The sequence below is a fragment of the Passer domesticus genome, chromosome Z, assembly GCF_036417665.1.
Source record: "Passer domesticus isolate bPasDom1 chromosome Z, bPasDom1.hap1, whole genome shotgun sequence".
Lineage (NCBI taxonomy): Eukaryota > Metazoa > Chordata > Aves > Passeriformes > Passeridae > Passer > Passer domesticus.
The window spans coordinates 23,520,408-23,545,342 of NC_087512.1; the positions used below are offsets into that span (position 1 = coordinate 23,520,408).

General features: G+C 43.2%; 1 protein-coding gene across 4 annotated transcripts in view; it reads left to right on the plus strand.

Annotated features, from left to right (window-relative positions):
* Window positions 1–148: 148 nt before the first annotated feature.
* Window positions 149–24,935, plus strand: part of SERINC5 (serine incorporator 5) — a 50,350-nt gene continuing 25,563 nt past the window's right edge. Inside the window, exons 1-2 of one of the 4 annotated variants that reach the window (XM_064405448.1) lie at window positions 149–2,029; window positions 23,405–23,572. In XM_064405448.1, the coding sequence (XP_064261518.1) occupies window positions 1,994–2,029; window positions 23,405–23,572 (204 nt within the window). In that variant the 5' untranslated portion in view covers window positions 149–1,993. Of the gene's footprint in view, window positions 2,030–10,315; window positions 10,400–10,606; window positions 10,779–19,875; window positions 19,951–23,404; window positions 23,573–24,935 lie in introns of those variants that run through there. The other 3 variants (XM_064405447.1, XM_064405449.1, XM_064405450.1) reach the window with 3 other exon arrangements.

Consider the following 24,935-nt stretch of genomic DNA (forward strand, 5'->3'; position numbering starts at 1 on the left):
GGTTTACTGTCTTGTCCTTTGAGTCATGCTCTGAGACAATAACTGTCAAAACTACTTGCAGGCTACAGGTGTACACATACTAATTTTACTGAACCTCTGTGCTGAATCACATGCTATTCTGTTCAGATATATATCCTATATATCCTATTTTCTTCTCACATGCAGCTTAGATAAACATATGACTGTCTTCTAGACATATAATAAAAATGTAAGGAAAGGGTAGGATATGTTTTTGTTCTAGTTAGTAGGCTCAAGTATTAACAAACGAGTTTGAATATGCTCTCTCAGCAGTCATGTATTAAGACTTCTGCAAAGACACATCCACTGCCTTGAAAACAATGTGAAGTGCAGATTTAATGTGAAATGTTTGGAGGGATTTTTTTCCTATTCCTGTCTTGCAGGAGAAGTTACCTGAGAAAATACAAATACTGTTTCCTGCAAAGCCTTGAAGATTGCAGTGAGAGACAGAGGAGGAAGATCCAGCTGGGGAAACTACACTACACTAGTCATCCTGTCAGCCTGTGTCTGTAGAACAATCCATAGTGCAGACACTGGACTCAGCTTTGCCTGAATTCCAGCATGGAGAGGTAGAAAAGTTTCTGCTGGGTAACTGAATTGCAGTAGAGAGAACCAAACTTACATATGCTGTTGCTGCATCTTAACTGTGTGCCTGCCTGCTATTGTACAGTGTATCTCGGGGATACCTGCTGAGCTATTGTCATCTTTCTGCCTTTGAACCACATTCAGCATTCTCTTTTCTGATTCTGTGGCAAGTATAGTAGTGTAAGACTTTGAGGCTTGTAGAGGAACAGCAGCCATCATCTTGCTGGTGTGTTCCTTCATTTTGCTGCTACTTGAGCTAATGTAAAGTATTAGGCCTTGTAAAGGAGAAGAGTTGGTATTTTCCCAGTACTGTGTTCTCTATTGGTCGTTGGCAGTTGAAAAGTAAACAGATTTCCTAGGATCTAATTGAGAGTATAGAAAAAAGTTTATCCATTAGCATCAGTTGTATAAGTTTTTATTATCTGTTTAATCAAACATCATCCTCTTCATTGCAGGCTAGAGGATTAAGATAACTTAATAACTTAAGTAGTCTTACTTCTCACTGGCACAGGTTCAGAAATATGTTAATCAGAAGAGGGATTTAGAAGTACTGTAAACTTCTTTCCATTTACTTATCTAGTGTATCTTTCTAATTGGTCCTAAAAGCCTGGAAACCTTCAGCCCCTAAAACAGTTACTGAAAAATGCAGTGACAGTGCATGATTTAAGTATTCTGTCAGTTCTGCTTTGGGATAGAAACACTGTTTCCTGATTGTAAAAAAGCTGTATCTGTCTAGAAAACACCCTTCCCTGAAGGAAACGTTTTCCACTAGAACAAGTAGCAAGCCTCTAAGCTCCTACTGGCAAAAGTTGTACAGTAGGTACAGAATTAGATAGGCAGTCTGTATATTACTGTACACAGCGTGGTTCCTATAATCTGTAACAGCAGGCTTGAAGTGTGAGGTGCTAAGGCCTGAGCAACAGGCCTCAGCCAGAGCTGACTTATGAGATGAATCCTGGGCGTTATGTGACTAACAGTGTTGTTTAGCTAAAAACAAATGACTGAGATGCTTATGCTAGCTGTTTATCGCCAAACGGGCTGCTTAAGAAATGTTCACGTCTTGTGCAACTGTCTGCAAGAAATGTATCATTTTAAGGAACTTTCCCACTGGGCATTAATAGACGCTTGTTTGCAGGGTGTTTTAGGGAAAACCCTCCCAGCCAAGACCTGGCCTCAGGCCATGCCCTGCCTCCTACTGGGAGGGAAGAACAACATCAGATGCAGGTGCTTCTGCACTAAAAATATAATTAAGCCACTTTGACTTGCTGATCTGGGCCTATAAAAGCTGGATCCCCTTTCAGGGTGAATTTGGAGACTTCATCTACAAGTGGATGCACCAAGTAGGATTCTCTCAATTGCCAAGAAGGGTTCTCCAGGTCGTCACTGCAAAATGGGGCTCCCCAGCAATTTCTTATTCTGGATGATGGTAAAGTATTTAGGCAATTGGTGATATGTCTTTCTAAATCACTGTCCTTTCTCTTGTGTAGTAATGATGAGGTGCATTACCTTGCTTATTTTTTCATGTTGCTAAAGCTGAGCATGTAGTTGCTTTATTTAATGTATCATTTTACTTTTGTTTTGCCTTAATACTCGTAGTGAAATAAGATTATTCTTTCCATTGGCGTCCGTGTCCTTTAAATTGCCCCCATCAATTGGCAAAACAAAGTGAGGATATGTTGTGACTAAGACTGTTGTCTTGTATGCATGTATGCCACAGCAGATGCCCAGAAAATGCTATTTTTTATATAATACAAGTTCAGGAGCTGTTTCCCTCCAGATCCCATGCAGCAGTTTGGACTGTGCTCTGTATGTGCAGCTGGGCCCTGTTCCATACCGTGGATGTGTGCAGTAAATCGTGTTTTCAGTTGAGTTTAGCTGAATTGCTTCAGTTGAATGCAGCTGAGTGAAGCTACCTGTGTCAGGGACTAAAACTTGCTTGCCTTGCTCTTAGTGATGGTGTGCACAGGTAAAATGTATGTGCATCACAGAGGAAGATAAGATTAGAGAAACGATCAACACAACATTTTTTTCCTGAATCTCAGGCTTTTGGATGGTTTGATTTAACTTTTGTAACAGGTCAGAACTCTGGAAGAAATATTTGGGATCTGTGGTGAATATAATATGCAGTCACACAATTAGTCATCTAAATAGTGTTTAATTTGTGACCTGATTAGTTTGTAAGCTTTATATCATGTTAATCATGCTTCAGTATTGACAGTCTGTCTCTAATCACACCATCTTACTGAATAGGTAGCTGCTGCAATCTATTTAGCTTCTGTTCAGAGCCATAACAATCAACCACAGTTTGTCTGGAACATGCAATGTGCATACTTATGCAAAACTCTCAGTTGTAAACCTGAGCAAACAGGCACATAATGCAAATGCCTTGCGACGTTTCTTCTGCTTTTACCATCTTTTTATCATGAGTTACTGCTGTTTCTTCCTGAAAGGTTAAATCTCCTCTTTGCAAACGTGATGGCTTTTACCTCGAGACTTGATGGAATTTGAGTGACTTCTATGCATTGTACTGATATTGTTTGTAATTGAACAAGAATGTTGTAATTATAATTGAACTAGAATGTTGTTTTCTTCTTCCACTTTGTTGCCACAATGAATGTAGCAAAATGGATTGTATGAGTACACCATGAGCACACAGAAAGGTGCTCTCTGTTTTAAAGAAAACTGATTTCCTTTTCTTGTAGATGCCAGCATTACTTGTGGTGGCATGGAGAACTGCTAGTTATCTCATCCTCCTCTGTCTCCCTGGTTCTTGATAAATGACAGTGCTGATCCCAGAAGCGTTTTTGTTTCCACAAAGAAGGTTCAGAGTTGAGTTGTTACATACAGTTACTGTTTTGCATTTTTGGTATTTTTCTATACATGGCGTGGCCTTGATGTGCTCCAGGCAGCACTGCCAATTCTTTGTTTTTACCAGTCATTTTTGGCTTTTGTTACCATTCTTGTTCTCTTGAATTACTGCACGTGCACTGCTCACTTAGCCGTTTCTTCTGGTGCACAAATGTTTATGCTCCATGTGCTCCAGTTTTAATGATTCTTTTACAGAAAATTTCACCTGTGGCCTTTTAATACTGCAAGAGAAGGAAGGGGTCATTACAAAAGAGATTATCATTGGGTCAGTTTTTCTTTTAATCCCTCTCCTCCCCCTTTCATTTTATACACAGAAATGTCAGCTTTGTCTCTGAGTTAAGCTATTCTCTCCACAAGCCTCTAATAAAATTACAGGATAAACCACAGATAGGTCTCCGTATGGTTTATCAAGTTGAGACAGAAAAACTTCTCAGAAACTAAACTGAGTGCTTTGAACACTTCTGGCAGGCTATACTTTGACATACACCTTGCTGGTATCCAGTAGTGTGAGTGGCTCTGCAAAAGACATGCACGGCTGCAGTCTCTTTTGGCTACAAAACAACACTGCCTAGGAAAACCTTTGTTGATCCTAATCTTCCTGAAGACCTTCTGGGAATTAGACTGACTCCTCCTGTAGCCTGCCACTAGCAGGAAGATTTCTGAAGCAGCTCTGGTCTTGCTAGTGAGCTTCTATTTGGCCAAACGAGAATTTCTCAATTTCAGGTTTTCCTAAGTAGAGCTTTGATGCTACATGAACTAGACTCATATGATCTCTGTCTTCCATTCTAGTGTTTCCAGTATTTTTTTCTTCTTTGTTGGCAACTTATTCAGAAAATTTCTATTTATTTCTTTCTAAAAACTCATTTCAAATAGAAGGACTGGGTGAGGGGGAGGTTCTGTCTTTTCTTTCAAGGTATCAAATCCGTGAGCTGCAGGTCATGTACAAGGATTTTTTGAGGGTCTTGCTGTGTGGACAGCACTGAGGTCATTAGCATTGTAACCATTTCTTCTTGTTCTGCCAGCCCAAATTGTGCCCAGAAAGCTTCACAGTAACAGTATTCATTACTGTGATATGAGCAGAATGATCTGCAGAGATGGAAGGAGATGAGGCACTTTACTCTTAATTAGAATGCATTACTGCTGTGTAGTTTATTGTCTACCACATAAGATTTGTTCCTTTGGCATTGCTAGTTATGCTAAGCTCATTTACACAACAGGTACGTATCAAAGCTATGTGCTTTGATTTGGGGAAATCTCCACTTTGGGCCAAGGTGGTAGGCAGGTACCCTCAAAGAATATTTATGCTGTCCTGCATGGACTTGTCATCTGTGAATTTTTTTTAAGAAAACATTCACTGTCAAAATTAACAGATAATTAACATCTATTGCAATCTGCCTGTCCTGAAGAAGTCTGTTACTGAGTTGACAAATGTAAAACAGTCCTTTTCTTGCTACTGTAAACTTACTTGTAGATTCAGGAAGTTCCCCTGGTGCTCCCACATCAGCATCCCAAAAAAGTCAACAGTCCAGAAAGTGCCACCATGTTTTTCATCTTTATATATGATGGTAGAAACTGATTTTAGTCTATTAGACTTAATTGCAGGAGTTGAATTTCTGATTTACAACCAGCTCACTTTTTCCTGCTTCTTAAACAAGACCCTTAACACTGACCTTATGTGGTAACTTGGGGATATCAGTCTTCCCTTCTTCCATCTGTCACTCATGAAGTCCAGTAGGACTCAGTGCCTGCCAGTCAGCACCAGACTCCCTGCTGGTTACCTGAGCATCTGAAATGTGAAATATGCTGGGGTACACGGCAGTCTCCTTTTCTCCCAGCACACTGCTTCCTCAGCATCACCTAAGTTAAATGTCCATGTCACCTGTTTCTAAGGTAAAGGTATTAGTTGTGATTGAAAATCTAAAACATCATGTAATGAAATTCTGAGTAGGAAGGAAATGATGTACTGCATCCAGTGGCAGGGGGCTTAGAAAGAATAACATTTGTAAGTGGCATTTCATGGCATTGTGCTAAAAAAGGCGCAATGGAAAGCATGCAAATGCAACACTGGGGAATTTAGTGCAAACCTGTGTAATGCCACACTTCTGTGCTTCCCTTACAAAAGTTATCTTCCTCTGAAAGGTGTAATTGATGCATTTCCTTAATAGACAATGCAGATCTTAATCCATTCTAAATTAACACTGGAGTGGAAAACCAACTAAGCAACCAGTTTATTAAACTATCATTCTCAAAACCTAAGCTTTTTAAAGCAGTTTTGCCTGGAAATACCAGCCTTGTTGTTTTTTTAAAACTAATCTCTTCAAATGCTATGCAATACTTTCTTTCAACCCCAGCAAGTTTCATTTGACCAGAATCTAACCAAATTTGAATACTTAAATGCATGGATAATTTTTTAGAAATCAATAACTGCTACCAGCCAGAAAATATTTTTTGTGTGAATTACAAAACACTAATAAAGACACAGAGGAAGATACCACTATTTAGCATTATGACCAACCCATTGTTCTGAAAGGGGCAGTTACATTTGTGCACTGACAGACTCTGTGATCACTCCCCCTCAGGAATTTATAGTGCAGGCTGCTCTTGCCTTGCACTGGCAGATCCCTGGGTTGCTGTGGTAGTTGCTTGCTGTGCCTCCTCAGCCTGCACACACGGTCATAAGGGTGATTATCCAGCCACAGCAGTAACAAGTAGCGGCATAATCCAGCTTTCTTTTTCTCAGGTCCATAGCTTAGACATACTGTGCTGTTCCAGCTGCTCCTGTCATGATTCCTGGTGTAAAAAACACCATTCACTTTTGTTAAAATTTTAGAAGTTTAGTAGTAATGAATATAGTAATAAAAATTAGGACAATAAGAGACAATAAAGGCAAAGAATTATGGATGTCTGGGTGCCTGGCACTCTGCCAAAAAACACCCCTTGCTAACAAAAGGTTACCCCTTAAAATCAATAGCCTATTGCATATTCATATATCTCATACATGATTCAAACATTCCTTTCAAACTGGGGTGTTTCTGCTTAATTTCAGCCTCCCCCACTGCATCTTATAAATCAACCTGCTTGGTTCCTCGAAGTCTGAGCCTTCCTGATAAGGAGACAATAATTCTTCTCTTGGGATCTTGGTGTTTGTTGCTGTATCTCTATCCAGATAGGATAATGCGAAGAATTTCTTGATTATCTTTCCCATTCCTTGAGCTGGTTACAAAAAGTATCTTATGTCACACAGTTTCTATTATAACATTATGCTATATCCTAAAAACTATATTTACCACACTACTTAAAAGAGATTAATACAGCATAACTTTCCAAAATAACACATATAGTATTAATTTTAATATTTGCGAAGAGCTAATCATATAATATGCATTTTTCACACTAGGGTATGCTGGCTTTTGGAAGATGTCCAAAGGACAGGGTTTCTGGAAACCCTTGGCTACTTACAAGAATGTGAGGAGATTCAGTCTAAAATCCAGATGCTGATGCACACTTATGAACAAATGGAGAAAGCTCCAACTTTATTATGGTATTTAGCCACCTAGACTGCATGACACAGATGGTCTTGCAATGACACACAAGTAAAACTACAGGTGATAAGTTTCTTCTGCTGCCTGATCACACCTGTGCACACTGGATTATCTTTTCCACAGGAAACAACTGTAAGAAACAGTAAGGCCATTGGCTGTATCAAACTCCTGTTGGGAATCTGTTGTGGTTCCCAGAACATGTGTGTGCACATGCATAGCCATTTCCTTGCATAACCATGTTTTTTTCTGGTTTCTTAACCACTAGGCTCAAGCAAAATTCACATTTTTTTAAAAAAAAGCAATTTCAAGCCTTTTTTTGTTTTAACAGGTATACAAATGCTAAATTTTCAGAAGTGACCACCACAATATGTAACAATGTGGTTTTGTTTTCTTTCTGCTTGCATACACATTTGGGAAAAAATTGCCATATTTAATTTCACCTGAAGAACAGCCAAGTGGTGTATTTCTCCTTCTCATTGGATGCAGACATTTTGTGCTCTTCATTTTACCAATTGACACAAACCAAAACTGTTTAATTACTGAGAAAAACTGAAATTTCATAACATTGAAAGCATCATTCTGAATTGTGTAGCTGTATTTCAGAAGATGAGAACAATGCAACTCCTAATATTCTTATCCTAAAATACACTGAGCTGGTTCATACTGAGCAAGAAGAGAGTCTGAGCATTCCTGGTAAGTTATGATTTCCCTGTGCTATGCCAAAAAGCTTTCTGCTTCACCACAAGTATCTTCTGAGTTCTCTGTAGAAGCAGTGCATTCTTCTTACAGTGAAGGAGGAGAGATGAGAACCTCTGCTTCTGTAACAACAGTCCATGTAGCAATGAGTGGGGCAGGAGTAAAGTAGATATATGTAAAGGTGCAACACCTGCAAGTGAAACTGTGGTTGGCATCTGAGGATAGTAACGCCTGTCCCAGTGACCTGAGCAAAGATGATGTGCCAGAGGTCACCAGTATGTCTAAAAATTGGTTGGCTATCCCGTGGGCTGCCTAAAAGTGACATGCTTCAGGTTCTGCAGCTCCACCTGTGCACATTTTGGTGAGCAGAGTGGTTTGCTCCCAGGGCACAACTGGCTCCTAACCAGGGGTCTTCCTGAGAATGGAACATGGTTACAACTTCTAACCCAGTGCTTTCCTTCCTTCTTTCACCTCAATGGAGATCAGAGTTTTAAGTCAGTTCATGGGTACTCCTTGGCTTCCCTTTGTCCTATGGGAACTCTCCATGCTTCCCTTCTTCCTGACTTACTAGAACTCTGTAAGTCTGTGTGCATAAATTTCCCCATACAAAGCTAGACCAAGGCATGTTGCTTTTCCCTAGTAAAGCAGTGAATTTTCTGTCACTTGAAAGCCCTAAATCAGAATCAGCATCTCTTCAAAGAAGCCCCCTGCCAAAAAGAAGATTTTGAGGCAGGAATTACTTCTGGTTGAAGATTTCTACCCAGTAAATCAGATCAGCCTTCTCTGATTTTAGAATGTATGTTTGATGGATAAGCCTTATTCTAAATGCACTGATAGTTTGAGAATGACAGTTGTTTCCATGTAATAACATCTGCACACTGCTTTGCTATTAGTCTGCGTAATGTTTGCCAGCAACACAGCAGGGAAGTTCAAGCCTTTCTGGTGATGAGTTTTTACTGAAAAAGCCAAGGCACATATCCCAGAGCTCTAGGGTGCTCTAACTGATTGGAAAGCCATTACAGAGCTCTGCTGTTTTCTTCAGTGCAGAGGCTGGGTTTGTTCATAACAGCACTGGCTGACATTAACAGATCTGCATGGAGCAGTGAATTAATGGTGCTCCCCATGCAGTGAATGCTTGTTACTATCACAGACATGCTGATGTGTGGTACAGCCTCTCAAAGTCTTTCACCATGCCCATACCTTCACCAGTCTCTCTTTATAAGACAGCTTCATTTTTAGATTGTCCTTCATGTTTTGAGTTGACTTTGCAGATGTGGAAATTAAGCAAAGCCTGACCAGACAGCTTCTAGCAATTGTATAAGAAGTCTGGAACAGAAATAGAAGATGACTGCAGTTTTGCTGAGTTTTCACTATTCTGTGATCCTTGTGTTCCCATGTCTTAACCACATTCTTTGGGAAGCTGACTGTATTCCAAAGTTAAACACACCAGTGGTTTTTCCACTGCCTGTTGGCTGGTCATGCTGCTTTCCTGATCCTTGCTCAATTCTCGAGTCTATCTCTGCAGCTTCTGGGGAAAGGAGCTACAAATCAAAGAAGGTGTGCTGAGTCTCCAGCCCCAGTAAAAAAAAAGTACATATCTGGTTTTTATTAACTGTACCGCTATGGTAACTGATCTTTTCAGTCCCTAGTACAACACCAAATTATGTAATGCTGAGTCATCATATGATCCACTTCCTGAAGCATCAGCTCCCTTTGTTTGCATACATGAGGAAAGAGGAAGGGGTTTTACATCCTGCAACCCATCCCAGTTTCCTTGGTAAGTGTTGCTACATTATCTGCATGTATGTACCCCTGTTCAGGATAATAGCTTTAGTTGCACTGAATTCCTGAAGTAAGAGCAGTTAGGACTAGAAATAGAGTTTAAAATAGTTATATTAAATATTACAGCAATCACACACACACACACACACATGCAGAAGGACACAAAGCAGTCAAGACCAGGGTCTTTCCAGAGAGTCATTAATTTCTACTTTCCATAGTAGTAATTCCTATCTGTGCAGAAAATTCCTGTTGCTGCAGGTTAGTGTCCACAAAGGAGACAGAGGAGTCCTGTGAAAGTACAGACTTCCCCATCCATCTACAACACACCTCCATAATATGTAGCCCTCCTTTAGAACACACATGATCATTAAAATTAAGTTTTAAGTCTGTGCTGGGCAGAGAAGGAAATATTCATGCTTCTATCAAGTCTTTGTACTTCTTCACGAAGTTCTGGAGTTTAGCATGACCTTGGCTGATTAGCCACCTGCATCAAATAGTAAAGCTTTCTAAAATTAATGGGTTCTCTCACTATTTCCTTATCTACCAACCTCTGGCTTTATCTACAAGCAGTGTACTTGTAAAGACACGCTCATCTGATATGGTGACGCCTGTCATATCTGAATTTGGCTGTGCAAGTTCCTGCCATCACATAGGAAGCTGAGAAATCCTTGGCTACTGCCTAGTACTGCCCATGATTCTTAGCGAATGAGGCTGGAGAAATTATTTCGGAAACATCGAGGAGAGGTCTCAGCTCCTGTTAGGAAAGCACGACCTTACAGCTGTCCTTGGAGCAAACATGGCTTTTCCACGCAGGAACGGGCGTGTGTGCCGGCCGTGCGATGCGCCAAAGCAGCTCGCACCGGGCTTGGTGCACCACAGCGTTCAGCTCCAATGCGACGCCCGCCCTGGTAAGATCCGCATGTTTAAATGCCCTAATCACTTAATTTATTAGCTCCCAGCTACTCAAAACCAGGTGTTTCAGTAAGTACATTAGCAGGCAGTGGTCTCAGCAGCGTCCCTGCGGCCGCGGCCGGCCCGCTCGGAGCCGCGCTCGGCGGCGCGGCAGCGAGCCCACACGCGGGCTGACGACAGCGGAAGCCGGGCGGCGGGGCCGGCAGCGGGGCGGAGGCGGTGCCGCTCCGCCCGGGCTGCCCTGCCCATCCCAGGACATCCCAGCCCTGCCCAGCCCAGCACCTCCCGGCGCTGCGCGTTCCTGCGTGCGGGAGCGGCGGGGGAGCCGCGTTTCCCCGCTCCGCCAGCATGTCCGCCCGCTGCTGCGCCGGCCAGGTAGGGTCGGGGGCGCGGGCAGCGCGGCAGGTGTGCGGGCGGACATTCCCGGGATTCCCGCGGGGGACCCGCCCGGGGGCTCCGCGGCCGCGGCGGGGAGCGAGGTCCCGCGGAGTGAGGTCCCGCGGAGCGAGGTCCCGGGGAGAGAGGTCCCGCGGAGGGGCCGGCGGGCCCGGGGCGGCGGGCGCTCTCCGGGAGCGGGGCCGGCTGTAGCGGCCCCTGCGCTGCTCCCGCGGCTCGGCCGGCTCCGGGCCGGCTGCGCGCTGGAGGAGCAGCAGCCCTCGCAGCGAGCCGCGGTGGCTGCCCAGCTCTCGAGTGCCCACAGTGGTGTTTCAGCCGCTTTCCGGCGTGGGTTCCCCTGGTGTTTCGGGGGCAGGCTGGCGCGGGCTGTCCCGAGGTGCGTGCGCACAGGCGGGAGCCGCTCCGCGCACCGGCGCCCGCAGCCGGGCAGCGGCGTGGGGTGGGAGCGCTGACTTGGGGAGAGGCCTTCCCAAAGCCCTGCGCGGCAAGGAGCAATTCCCACAGGAGCACGCATCCTTTAAGCTGCTGCGGGAGGCGGTTGGGAAGTAGCCACTGGCTGCAGGTGGTGGGGAGTTCTTATGCCACATGGTATAAGAATTGGAATGCACTTAACTAATCTCATAGCCCCTGGCTGCCTATCAGTCCTCAGGCCCTTTCACAAACTCCTTTAAATTCGGCTTCTGGAAGGTCTCGGCATATTCAGGTGCTGGCAGAGGAAGTGAGAGATGAGGGCAAGTGGTGATGGAGGGCGGTGCGGGACCTACACTGTTCCATGTGGTGGGGATTCAGAACTCCTCATCTGACCATGGTGCACCTGTTTTCCAATTTAAATCAAGTCCACAGATGAAGGATCATGACGAGGAGATAGGCAGTAGTGAGGCCTTTTCCAGATCTCCTCCCTGGTTACACTGAAGGACTTTTGTTCCTGATAGTTGTCTCTCTGGTATGATGTTAGACATCTTCCCCAGACACTTTATTTTGTGGTTTATTTTCATAAATCTCTGTTTCTGCAATAGAAACCCATTATTGCTTCTGTCTGCAGCAGACTAGCCAGTGAGCTTATTCCTATTGTTTTACATGTTTAAGTACCTGATGGTCCTAATTCAATTGATATTTCTTTTCCTCTGCTCAGTCTGCCCACCCTTACACTCTGATTATTCTCTTGCTCTTCTATGAACCACCTGGGAAAAATGTTACATCTTTCCTGTAACTGGAAGTTCTGGGGGAGATTGGTCTTTTGTCTGAGGTTCATTCAATCTCCAGAGGGACTGGAGGATTGCTGAGCATGCATCCACTTGCTTGCCCTCTGGGAGCTGCTCTGAGCCTCTCCACACAGTCCTGTGGACCTGCGGGACAGCAGTGACTGTATTTGCTAATACTCTTCTTAATGCAGGGGCCTCCCTGACTGCTGCTTCATAACCATTTTGGCAGTGTGTGAAACAGGTTGTGGAGCAGCTCAACAAAGTACAGTTAGTAGGTGTTGCTACTACAGTGACTCGTGGCTTTTTGCATTTTCATGGTACTATTGTGCTTTTTTTTTTTTTTGTGTGTGTGTGGCTCCTGGGGAAGTAAACTTAAATTACCAAGAGGATGAAACTGTTGTGAGGCTTAGTGAATGGCATGGCTTTAGTGTGACCAACCTTTAAGACATTCTTGAAGCCTCTGTCCCTACCCTGTGTAGTAATCCCTGATAGTAATGTGTTTCACTCTCAGGTAATCCCTGATAGTAATGTGTTTCATTGACACCACTACGTCACTTTGGAGTCTGTAAATAAACTGAACTCCTTAGTGTTGTTGAAGATGAAGCGAAAGCCCTAAGGTGGATGTAGTCATAGTGCCAGAAATCTCAGGGGAGATATATTCTGCTGGCTCAAATACTACTTCTGATATAAGACTTACCTATACCAAATAGGATATATTGCTGGAGTTACACCAGCAAACACAGCGTGGATAACCTTTTAAAAGGCTATGATAATAAACAGCATAAACCACGTTTCATTAGCATGCAGTGTCACATTTTTAAAATGAAAAATGGTCTTTGCTTTTTTTACTTGATTTATTCCAACCTTGATGAGGGCATGTTTGTATAACCTGATTAATACACAAGATAAACAAATGGGATAGAAATTCTTCATTCTGTCTCATCCAAGCTTCCTCAGGCATTTTGTGGGTACTGTTAATCAAGCTGGAAAATCAAGAAGGAATTTGGCCTCTCCTTCAATGTTTTCCTGAAGATGAAGTTAACCCTATGTCTAGAAAGAGAGATTAAGTGCTTGAGGAAAGCTGAAACTTTTACAAGAGTTATACAGAACAACTCTGATGTTAGGTCCCTGATTTTTTCCTAAATTATAGTAGTTTAATGTGCTTGTTGTCCTGTAGCATGAGGATTTTTTTGGTGGTATTTTTGCCTTATTGATATCTTATGCATGCCTCTGTCTGTGGATCTGCTTTCCTAGAGCTGACTGAGAGCTTTGGTATTGCCTTTCTGAGCTATTTAAGTGGAATTGTCATTTGTGTGTAATTGCCATTTGTCTGTAGCTGATATCAAAATTCTATTGTGAGTTAACTTGACAATTAATCTTCACTCCAAATAATTTCTCTGGTGTGAAGTAGATGATGAGTGATTGGTACTTTTTTGAGTCAAACCTTGCTAAATGTCTAGTTGATGGTGCCTGTCAGAATGAATGCATCCAGGTTTTGCAGCCCAGATGCCTGTTGTTACAGGATATAGTGGCAAGCTGCCAGACTGAAGTGTACTTTGCATTTGCAAAATTATTTAAAATTATCTTAATGGACATTACTGTGTGACTTGCATCCTTGCCAAGTAGATGCTGCAAAGTTTCTTTGAAGGAATTTGGCCATTTATAAACTTTAATTTCTGCAGTTGTTTTTTATTGGGCAGTGTACAATTGTGCTTTGAAGACAATTATGATATTTAGATTTCTGAGCTGTAATAAGCTTGCTAAATGTTTCTTTTGCTTGTATCTCATTGATAGACCTATTTTTAGAATGCAGTGAGAATACAGTTTGGCTTGGGCTTTCACAAGGCTTTTGATTACATAAAAACTCTGCTTAAATTGACAGGAAACAGGATTTTATATTTGGGTTTTCTTCACTAGTGATTCTCAAGAGAATAAAGTTGAGATCATGGTTAAAGAAAGCAGCTGTTGTGGAAAATCTTTATTACAATGAATATGTTTTTTTCCAGAGTTAAATAAATGTAATTTAGATCATTAACATTCATTTTGGGTGGATGGTATCTTGTAGCTGGGTTGTTCAAGTAGATGAATTTTCCAGTTAGAATTGGTAGCTATTCAAGCTTATGAAGCTCTTTTTGTAGGTCCATTAAATCTTGTGAGAGGTCCTTAATAGTGTTCTGCACTTAGAAATCATATCAGATAGTAAATATGTGCCACAAGTTAGAATAGCAACTTTTCATTTTCTACCCATAATTCTAATTCTGATGGAGTTTTTTTTTAAAGAAAAAAAAAAGGGGGAAAGACAGTCCTGTTATATTTTTTAAGGTTGGCCTTGGCTCATCTTTTGAATTCTGTGACTCATAACTTCTGAGGAAAGGAGGGAGATGCCTGTGCACTCCGGGACTGCCTGCTACTCTGGTGCTGGCTGTTTGCACCTGCAGATTGAGAAAGGGACTTGCAGTCCTGTCCCCCATGGTCTCCTCTTTTCATTGCATGGTGAAAAGGGTGGTTGCGTCACTCTCACCCAGATTTGTGTCCTCTGAGGTCACAGGAGCACTGCAGGATGTATGTGTAGTGTGATGCACCACAGTGCTGAGGGATCTTGCCGGTGCTGTTCCTGGCTTCACTCCACATGGTGCTCCCAGAAATACCATCTCTTGTTCGGAAGATGGTCTTCCTAGGTGACAGGGGTTTGTTTAGTGTGTTTGACCTGAACATTTAGCTGCAGGTATTTCCACACCTCTGCCACTGCTGTTACTAATTGTAATAGAAGGTGAAACTAGCTGTTTGAGGTGAGATGTAGGCTATTGTAGTGTACTCCAATATGTTAGGAAAAAAGGCCTGGTGAAGGACTATTTTCCCTTTTTGCAGAAACATGGAGTTGTTGCTTTAAATAAATGGTTTCCTGAATAATTGAATTAGCAAAGCCTGATTTCCTGCAGCTTTGTCCATTGAAGTTGGTCTCTCATGTTGATTCCCTTTCTAATAAATACGAAGTTGCGTTGCAACCTCTTCCTTGCTTAGGATTTTCCTCCACGAAAACTTTTGCCTGTTTTCATGGAAATGTTAAAAACTTATCTTGGAGGTTTCATCTGCCATAGCAGGATAAAATTAACTACTGGACTCAAAAGTGATCAAAATGGGAAGAAAAAGTGACCAAAAGATGGGGAGATCCTGTAAGTGTTGTATCATTTGACATTGCATTTCTAGGTTAGAATCCTTTCCCTGTCACTGCATAAGAGGGAGAAGACAGTCTTTCTCATTTCTGCCTGATTTCCAATTGCTTCCTATTTTCCTAGACTTTTTCTCTTGCATCCCCTGAGTTGGTTGTATTGTGGGCTTAAAGAAATGCCTTAAAATACCCATAGGTCTAGAGCTGTGGAGTTAAGGCAGTATAAGAGCAGGGCCTTCACTTTTAAGAGCAAGGGAGTATTTTTCTGTTGAAGGATCTAAACAGTACTGCTGGTTTTATTTTAGTTTTTGCAAGCGTGGTTGTTCTGGCATATGCTTTTCCTGTTACTGGAACTTTCATTGCAATGGAAGTACTCTCAGTTGTAGGTACAGACATAGTTAATTCAGGGATGAAAGCCTGAGCTGTGACTACGCTGGAAGCTGTAGGTCTTGTTGGAGCTAGTGATTGCTCTCATCCCAAACACAGGCTGAGGTTGCATGGTGTTCTCAGGTTAGCCATGAGAAGATGCTTGGACCTTAGGTAGCTTTCTGTGTCCTTCCCAAGGATCCCAGTCAGTGGAGCTTCCATTTCGTTCTCCACCATTAGGGTGCAGGTCCTAATAGGTCTTAGCATTTTAAATGCCCGCCCTCCAAGTCTGCAGCTGACCATTCTGTTGATGGGATTTGACCTGCTGCCTGCTGCCTTGTTCAAGTTATCCAGGAAATAAGCTTCAGCATCAGCATGTTACGGCGTGAGGGAGTGGGGCACTGAGGCACCCAGAGCTGGGGACCGTAGGGTGTGCCCGTGATGGCATGTGGGGGAGGTGGCTCTGTGCCCATTTTGAAGGGAGACCTACACACCAGCAATCTCATCATCATTTTAATTAGTGGTAGCTGCACAGGAACTAGTGTTTGCAGTTTAGTAATTGGATATTGCAGCAATTAAAGATGGTCCGTGTTCAAGTACCTAAGCATATAAATGTTAACAGTCTGAGCACATAAAATTTTGCTCTTCTTTCTGCCCAGTAGCACTGATCCAAAATACATCAACCTGTAATCTCTGGTACTGAGTCTTAAGAGGAACTGTTCTTCATATTTTTGAAAAGACCTGTCTCAAGGTTTTTTCTGTTGGCTTATTATAGTCACTGGCAAAACAGTGGTTCAGGAATACTTCCTATATCAGGAAGATGTAGGCATTATATTTAAAAATGCTTATCAAGAAGCAATGTCAGGATGTGAGCAAGCTCTACTTTGAACCTGCCAGTCAGAAAAGTGTGTGAGTATTGTGACATTGATGTAAACTGAAGCATCTTTAGCAATGCTTTGGACATGTAGGTTTTTATTAATATGAAGGGAGGAGCAAGAGTTAAGGCTTTGTACCAGTTTATTGGCTTTTGTCTCTTTGTGCAAAGTGTTAATGTCATTTTTTTCCTTTTTTTACTCCCCACCCTAAAGTCCTCTTGGACTGAAACCATCTTTTAAAGACACAGCACGTTTGTGGAACAGTTCAAAGCTGTCTGTTCATTCAAAAGCAAAGAAGCTGTTCCAGCTTTTACGTGCTTTTAAGTCAATGCAAATGAAAATTTCATTTTAACTACTTCTTCACTCCAGTGGTGCATGCGCTTAGGCAGTTACTGTCCTGTATTTTGTTCTCTGTACCTGGTGATTTACAGTGTGCCATTCTACCTCTAGAGCCCAGATCTCGAACATCAGAGCTAACCTGGAGAAAATCTGTTCTCTGTAAGAAGTGAAAGCCCCAGTTGTGAGACTTTGCCACTGCCCACTTCTCTTTAATCTTTCAGTTGCTCGGTTATTATCTCCTCTGCTGTGAAAGTCTGAGAAGAGGCTGCAGCATGAGCTTAAACTACCTGCAGATGAGAAAATTGTGAAATGCAAAATTATAGGAAAGGACAGCTGAACCTGTCACCCAGCAGAGGTTGCTCTCAGTGAAGAATGTCCAGGGATCAATGCAAAGAAGATTGAGGATCAGGTCTGACTTGAGAAGATATTTAAAATTTCTCCCAGAAACACAGAGGCAGATGAAAGGACTAGTGAAGCAGAGACTACTATTGAAGCAGATGTAACCTGGATAGCAAAAATACAACTTTTTAAGTACAGCCATGTAGCTGGTTGCCCACCTTGTGTGGGGAGTGCTGCAAGGCTGAGTCCCACCCCCTCTGTGGCTGTGTGCTGGAGAGAGGAGGTGGGTGACTTGCTCGACTCTTTGCAGTTCGACTACCATGCTTTTTTAGGAGAGACTGGGTAAATTAATTTTTTTTTTGGGAAAAAAGACCCTGAACAGCTTAGGTGCTGGGAGGAGAAGTCTTAAAAGCCTTCAAATGAGACTGAGGATAAATGTTTTGGTTTCCTTCTCTGATGAGCAGGGAGAAAAGAGCAGGAAATTTAAAGGTTGTTTAAGTTAGTAAAGAAAGCCTCACCAGGAACCCGTGCCTGGGAAACTGTAGCAGACAGATTAGAAAATGGGGGTTTTTTTCACTTCTCAGTGTCAGATTTAAGTAACCACAGGGATATGGACAGTTTTCCTCATACTGCTGTCAAATCCAGATGGTCTATGCTAATGGAAAATAACTCAGTAGAGGAGATGGGTGATATGATACACTGTGAGGCTCAGATCAGACTAAACAATTGACTTGATTTTTCCAAAATCATCAGGAGAAAAACAGTTGAGCAGACTTGAATTTAGACATTTTGCAGTGATGCTATTTTCTAATGCTGAGCTGAGTGACCACTTCTAGTATAGTTTGTGCATAGAGAAGAAGCGAATCGCCCTCAGCCCAGCTTCACTTCAGCTCTGCGGTGCCCGGCAGTGGCTCACCCATGGTTTAACTCAGAGCAGCTTCCTTGCCTGGGTTTCCAGCTGCTTGGTGCTGCCTGGCAGCTCTGCCCCGTGGCGGCTGAGGGCAGGAAAGCCTCAGCAGAAAGCACGACTCAGGCAGCGTCTGGGCTGGCATGGCTTTCCTCTGAAATCGGTTTCAATTTTGCACAGTTTGCAGTGTGAGATGTGCTCCTCAAAATAGGTCATCTGTTGATTAACTGGTATGTTGGTGCACAAAGCCTCTTGGCTTAAGTCACATGGTGAGTCTGAATATTAAATAACAAGCAGTGGAAAGCCAGTTAAGTCAGACAAAGGACAAAATAAAGCCTCCTTTTTGGTGAGTTTAGTTACTTCAGAAGGACAAACAGCTGTGTTATCATGTGACCCGTTGAAGAAGCTTTTGGAAAATGCATGTGCATAACAGCACTCAGTTTTCAGTAATCATCTGAGACAGCTCCTAACACTCAGGACATCTGGCATCAGACATCTCTTATTTTCATGAACCAGTGCGCTAGTGAAATATTTGCTTCTAGAGATGCTCTTTCCTGAAACCAAAAGGCCAAGCAAGGGCAGGTGTGTGGCCACTTCAGCATGTTTTTCATGCAGGGCTAGCTGCTGTGCCTGTCCCGCCTGCTTGGGTGCTGCCTGTAGCTGTGAGAGTAGATGTTTGGATGTTTTTGGTAGACGCTGCTGTTAACAGCTCGGTGACTGCATTATCTGCAAATCTTATGGCCCAGATAATGCTGGTGGTCAAGTGATCAAGCAGTGCATGAAAAACTAAGCTGCTGTAGTCCCCCATGAAAAGAAGCTTCAGCAAGGCACATTCCTGTGCTCCATGGACAGGCTGGAAGGCACGCATTCTCCCCCGACGCTCTCACCAGGCTGTCAGCTAGGAAGGAAGAGATGAAAAGCTGCTAAGTCTTCATTTCACTAAAGAATGCAGTTTTTTTCCTCCGTTGTGCTCTTATCCCCTTTGATTTTTACCATTTCTGCTGAAGTCTCCCAAAAGGAAATTCTTTGTTGTGATAAGCTTGATACTTGCCCATGGTTTGTATAATTTAAAAATACCATAGGCTATTTTGGGCTGTGATCCTGAGACACTTCTCTTTAATGACTACACAAAGTATTTCCTAAATCCTTCGAAATATTTTTGGAAATGTATGTGGAAAATACGTTCTTAAAATCTCACTGTCTCTGTAAAAGCAGCAGGCAAGATGGGTTCTTACTTCCAGTCGTGTATGTAAACAGTTACATGTGCTTAACATTACTCTCGTACCCCATTCCACTGATTTATCAGATCTCATCACAGCTTGCAAAAATCAAGACTTGAGTGTGTGGCAGATGTTAAGGGTGTGTTGGCAGAGTAGTTATTGTAGGGAACCAATAGTTTGCTTGCAAATTGATAAACCTGCTTTTGCCCTGTTTTGTTAACCTGTCTAACTCTTGTAACCATAGGTGCTCCCCAGGCTGTTGTAAGATGGGACTCTTCAATATGTCCGTGCTTGCCGGTACTTGGAAAAGTGGTTTGCTTGAACTAGGGCTGTTACGTGTCTGCTTACTTCTGCTCTTTCCTGGGTGAATGTCAAAATTACTGTTCTTGCATTGGCAGGCACCTGCAGCACTCAGATTGAATGAGGTGGTAGGAAAGTGCCACTGGAAACATCTGTTCGGAGAAGGGAGGATGTGTGTAGGACAGCTGCAAAACATTCTCCTCTGCTTTCCCCTCCTGCCCGTGCACTGTGCCCTCGTGTGAAGGAGTAGAACTGTTGCTGCTGTTGTGTAATAATAAATCAGCAGCTGAGAAGGGGTCATATGTGATTTTCATACCTTGCCACTAGGTTGCTTTATTCGGTCACCCGCAGCAGAAGAAAGAACTGTCAGGGCTCATGAGTGCTAGAGCAGGGGTAAGAATGGGCAAGAGGAGTGGTTGGCAGAGGAGTCACAGGTTAGTCTCAGTTGGAAGGGACCCAAAGGATCATTGAGTCCAGCTCTTACGTGAATGGCCTATATGGGGATTATACCCACAACTGTGGTGTCATTGGGAGAAAGGCTGGGTAGAGCCTGGGGTTGTTAAAGCCAGCCTGGCTGCCGGAAGAAACGTCTGTGAAACTGCATTTTTAATATATTTTGGCAGAAATATTTCCCACACAGCTTTCCACAGCTGCTGTTGTGAAACCAGTCAAGTCAGCCATCATGCAGGCAGTTCAAATCTGTTTTCAAGTATGTTAGGCTTTCAGATTCTGGGGTCTCAGGCAAGTTGGCACTGTACTCTGTGAGCTCTGAAAGAGTAGCTCTGAGCAAAGCAGGCAGCTGGTCTACGCTGTGGCGTCCTGGTGGGTTAGTGTGAGGGAGCTGGCTGATGGTAAGTGTTTGTGGAAAGCATAAATATTTGCCCACTGTTTGTAATTGTTGTCAGACAGTGGTGTTCACCCTGGTGAGGAGATGTAAATCTAGACAGAGAGAGCTGGGCTGGCTGTGCTTGCTGCCTGGCTTGTGGGAGCCTCTGGGTTGAGAGGGACTTGAAACCAGAACCTGCTGCAGGATGATGAAATCCTGGTAGAGCAGCCTGGCTTTCAGGTGCTGCTGTGCTGGGCTCTTGGAGAGCCTGGGCTTGGGGTGCTCATGAGACTCTGAAGGAGCTCTGTACATACAGACCTGCCTGCTGGTAGTGTTCACAGACCTTCGTTGTTTGTTGGGTTGTGTCTGTCCTAAAAACTGCACAGCATCTTCCTCCTGCAGAACCCCATCCTTTGGAGGAGATTTTAATGATAAGCTTAATCTGTAAAAGATTTTTGACATTACTTTCTTTTTTTCTCAGTCTCTTTTTTATAACATGACAAAAGTTTGTTGCTGGCTTGCAGTGAGTTGGGAGACCCTGTGCAGAACATTGCTGCAGTCGAAAGGCAAAGGAGAAGTGAGATGGGCCATGCCTGCAGTAAAGGATATGGCATCAGAGTATCTTAGCTGCACATTGACCAAAACTTAAGAGAGAAAGAACTCTTTGTATGTGTGGGCTTTGACGTCTTGTCACCCAAAGATAATATCCTTGAAACCTCTTGGGTCAGAAGGTTGTGGCCAGCATCTTAGTCTTTGAGACAGAGACTGTTCTCATTTATTTTTGGATAACACCTATTTCATTGTGGCCTACTCTGGAATGTTAGAGGTACAGTTTAAAAAAGAAAAAAAAATATAAACCCTCACAAAAAAATCCCAAACCACCAAATTTGAGGCTGTGGCTGAATAGTCTAACTAACTTTCTATGGTTTCCATGGCTTTTCAGAGTGCTTGAAGAGGTGCATCTGGAAAAAGATGGAAATAGTGGTATTTTTCACAAATATTTCCTATTTTTAGGGTACGTGCTCAGTATTAGAAACTATCATTAAGGTCTAAGTAATGTGGAAAAGTACTTAAATGACTTGCATATTCTGTTTAAGCATTTGTTGCTTTAAGTAGCAGCTCTAATGACCCAGGAGTAGAATAGCAGACGTTGGTGGATGTAGGGGAGATTTTACTGGCAGAGCTCTCTAGCACCTGGTGTAGGAAAATGTTTTTCTCCTTACAAATGCCAAAGCTGCATACCTTTTTACTTCCTTACTGTAGTTGTTATGCTAAGGCAAGCAGTTCAAGTTCATTGTGGATACTTTGGATTGGGCTGATAACCAAATCCTTTCATGTTAAAAGGACCTTCAGTCTACTTTTTTGTTCTTGTTAAAATTCTGAAGTGGGTAAATTACACATTTCTGGTATGCATTTATTTTTAAATGTTACCGCATATGTTTGCTGAGTCAGTAACTTGCTGTAGTTTCCTTATATCCTGGACCTGTGTTGATGCTCTAAAAGATAATGTAATTTCACTACCTATAAAAAACAGAATTGCTATCCAGCCACTAGAGCCTTCTATTTTGAAAGTATACTTGCCTGATGTGCCTTTGCACATAGTATTTTTAATTTCCAGCTTAGGTGCCAACACGAGCCCATTCTGTTTATTCCCCATATCTGGAGCTCTGTGTTTTGGGCAGGATTTCTGTTCTGCAGTAGCAGCAGTTTTAGCAGCTGCATGCTTTGAGGCCCCGTCTCCTCTGGCATGAGAGCCAGTGGTGAAGTGAGAGAAGAGCAGCTTGGGGGCTGGGTTGGACTGTCCCTGTGTTATGTCTTCTGCAGCTGAAGAGCTGCTGTGGAGAAAGGGAAGGGCCTGTCTGCCACCCCCTCCTGGGGGCTGAAGGCAGGAAGTGTGACCTGGAGTGTTGCAGGGACAGTCATAGCAAGGAAGTGATAAGCTGGGAGTCTTTTCAGGAGGACTCTTCAGAATGATTTGAGGCTCTTTGAACAACCAGTCTGGTTGTGATATTCTGGAATTAGATATAGGTGTCTGCAGACACACATGAAACCCTTTACCAGACAAGTCCTTGATGCTGGAAGAGGAAGTGTCCTGGGAGGAAAACAGTGCATGATGCTTGGGTTCCTGACGACACATACAACCAATGAAGTTTGCCTGGACTACTCAAATGTGGCACTTGTGATTTTCAGTCTTTTGGCAAGCATCCACCTTGTACAACTGCTTGCTGAAAGCAGAAGGTCCTGTGAGTGTTCCTGTGGCCCCTCCAAAAGCTGAGGAAACACCAGCAAGAAGCAGCCTTGGTGTGCTGGAGTGCCATGCTCTGGCAGCAGACCATACCTAGCCTCAGGGAGTGCCTGGAAAATGGGAGTGTAGCGGGGTGAGGTTACTCTGGGTTGGCAGCAGTGAGACCTGGGAGGGCGGCTCCCTGCTCCTGGCTGCCTGCTGATGTCCAAAAATCCCTCCTGTGGTCATGGTTGGTGGGTTAAGCACAGACAGGAACCATGTGGAGCTGCTGCCTATTGCAAGTAAGGGCCTAGCCATGGACAGTGCTGCCTTATGTATGCAAGTAAGACTTACCTTTGTACTTTATACACGACTTTTCTAAAAGTAGAAGGCAGGGAAAGTGAATCCAGGTTCTTTGAAAGTCAGTGATACTGTTGACAGCAAGAAAATAATGAACCTCAATCTAGATCCCTTCAGGATTTATTCAGTACCTTTTTCCTTGTTGAATAAAATAATTACATGGGTTTTGCTGTGTTTCGTGGGTTTTATCTTGGTGGACCTTCAGTTGCTGGTAGAAAACTAAAATACACAGAGAAATCTGTCTCTCATCCTTAACAAATCTGGGAAAGCTAGACACTGATGTGCTTAAAACTAGTGAGTTTTGATAAACAAGACAGTCTGCTTCCACTTAAATGCTGCTCAGCTGGGAGGAGAGGATTTGAGAAATTCTGGAGTTTTTCAGGAAGTCTCCCAGCTTCCCTGTCTAACTTTTGCAACAGAAACCTTAAGATGGATGGTTTTGGTAGGTTTCTGACTTGTGGTTTTTTTGTCTTTTCAGTTGGCCTGCTGCTGTGGTACTGCTGCTTGTTCCTTGTGCTGCAAATGCTGCCCCAAGATAAAACAGTCAACCAGCACCCGCTTCATGTACGCGCTTTACTTCATCCTGGTGACCATCATCTGCTGTGTCATGATGTCCACAACAGTAGCTAATGAAATGAAAACTCACGTAAGTAACAGGGATGTGAACATTGCTGCCCCTGGAAGAAAATGGGGCTCCTTCCACGGCTCTTGGTGTACAGGGGTGTTCCCTCAGAAGAGGCGGTCAATTTCCTCCCCCCATCCACTTCTAAACCCAGATGGGATGATTTTCCATGCTCAGTCTCTTGATTTTTCCATGCTCAGCATCTTCCTGTCACCCACTGGGCATGTTTCTCAACAGGAAGTGCCAAGGCCTGGCATCCTTCCTCTCTGGTGCAGAAATCTGGTGCAGTGAACCCACCCTTCCCAGATTTGCTGTGCGGGCAGTGTCACAGGAGGGAGAAGTATTGAGGAACTTGTTTTAGTAAAACAAATCAGTTCAGTCTAACTTCGAATTTTGTCTCTGGCCGTTTGTTTAGCAGCAGAAGCAGCAAATTCGAAATATCTTTTCAAGTGTTGCAGTTTTAATTCTGCCAGTCTACTGCAAAGCACAATGCTGCAGAGCCTCTACAAGGGGTTTTCTCCAGTGTGTGTTGAGTCACTGTGTTCACATGGTCTCTTAACCACAGCAAATATTGTTCATCTCTAATTGTCTTTTTAATTAGAGAGCTTCAAAAGCATGAAAGGAGCTGTGGCTGAAGCTGGACTTTAAAACTCAAGCTTCTTTCAGAGTTTCAATATAACTTTCTAAGCTAAATGCTCACCAGCTTGCTTGTGCTCACACACTGGTCCTGTTGTACCACATATTTGGTTTGGCTTCATAAGCCACCCAAGTAGCACAAATCCTCTCTCTCACCCACTATGAATTACAATAATAAAACTCTGCTTTTAACTAGAGGGAACAAGGGCTGCATTGCTTAAGTCTTAAAAATGAAGATGCATCAAATGCATCATTGGGCCTCCTTCAGGGGTTGTGTATGTGCTTGTCCTGGAGGCTCAGAAGACTTCCATCAGTGTGAGCATCTTGTTGTTTTGTGCTGCTCTCCCAAGAGAGAGTGGTTGCACAGTGAGGCCTCTTTCCTCGTTGAACCAGTTGCTGAGCAAGCTGATGCCCTGCTTGCATTCTGCACTTGACTTTTGGTTGTCTATTAAACACTTCCCTCCAGAGCATCCCAGATGAAGAAGCTGGTGGCAGCACCCCCTTCCTGCAACAGAGGTGATACCAGTGGGTTTACAGAAGGCTAATTTGGGGACTTCTGTGTTCTGCTGCCTATGACCTTGCTTTCTTGGGATTGTACCTTCTTTGTATGTTCTATCCTAATTTTCTTTCATTTAATAGCACTTTGCATGAGTTATCCTAGTGCCACATTTTACCCCAGGCCACCAGAAGCTGATGACCACCCTGTAGGAGCAGCCAGTACAGACATGATGCTTGCCTGTAAGCTGTGACT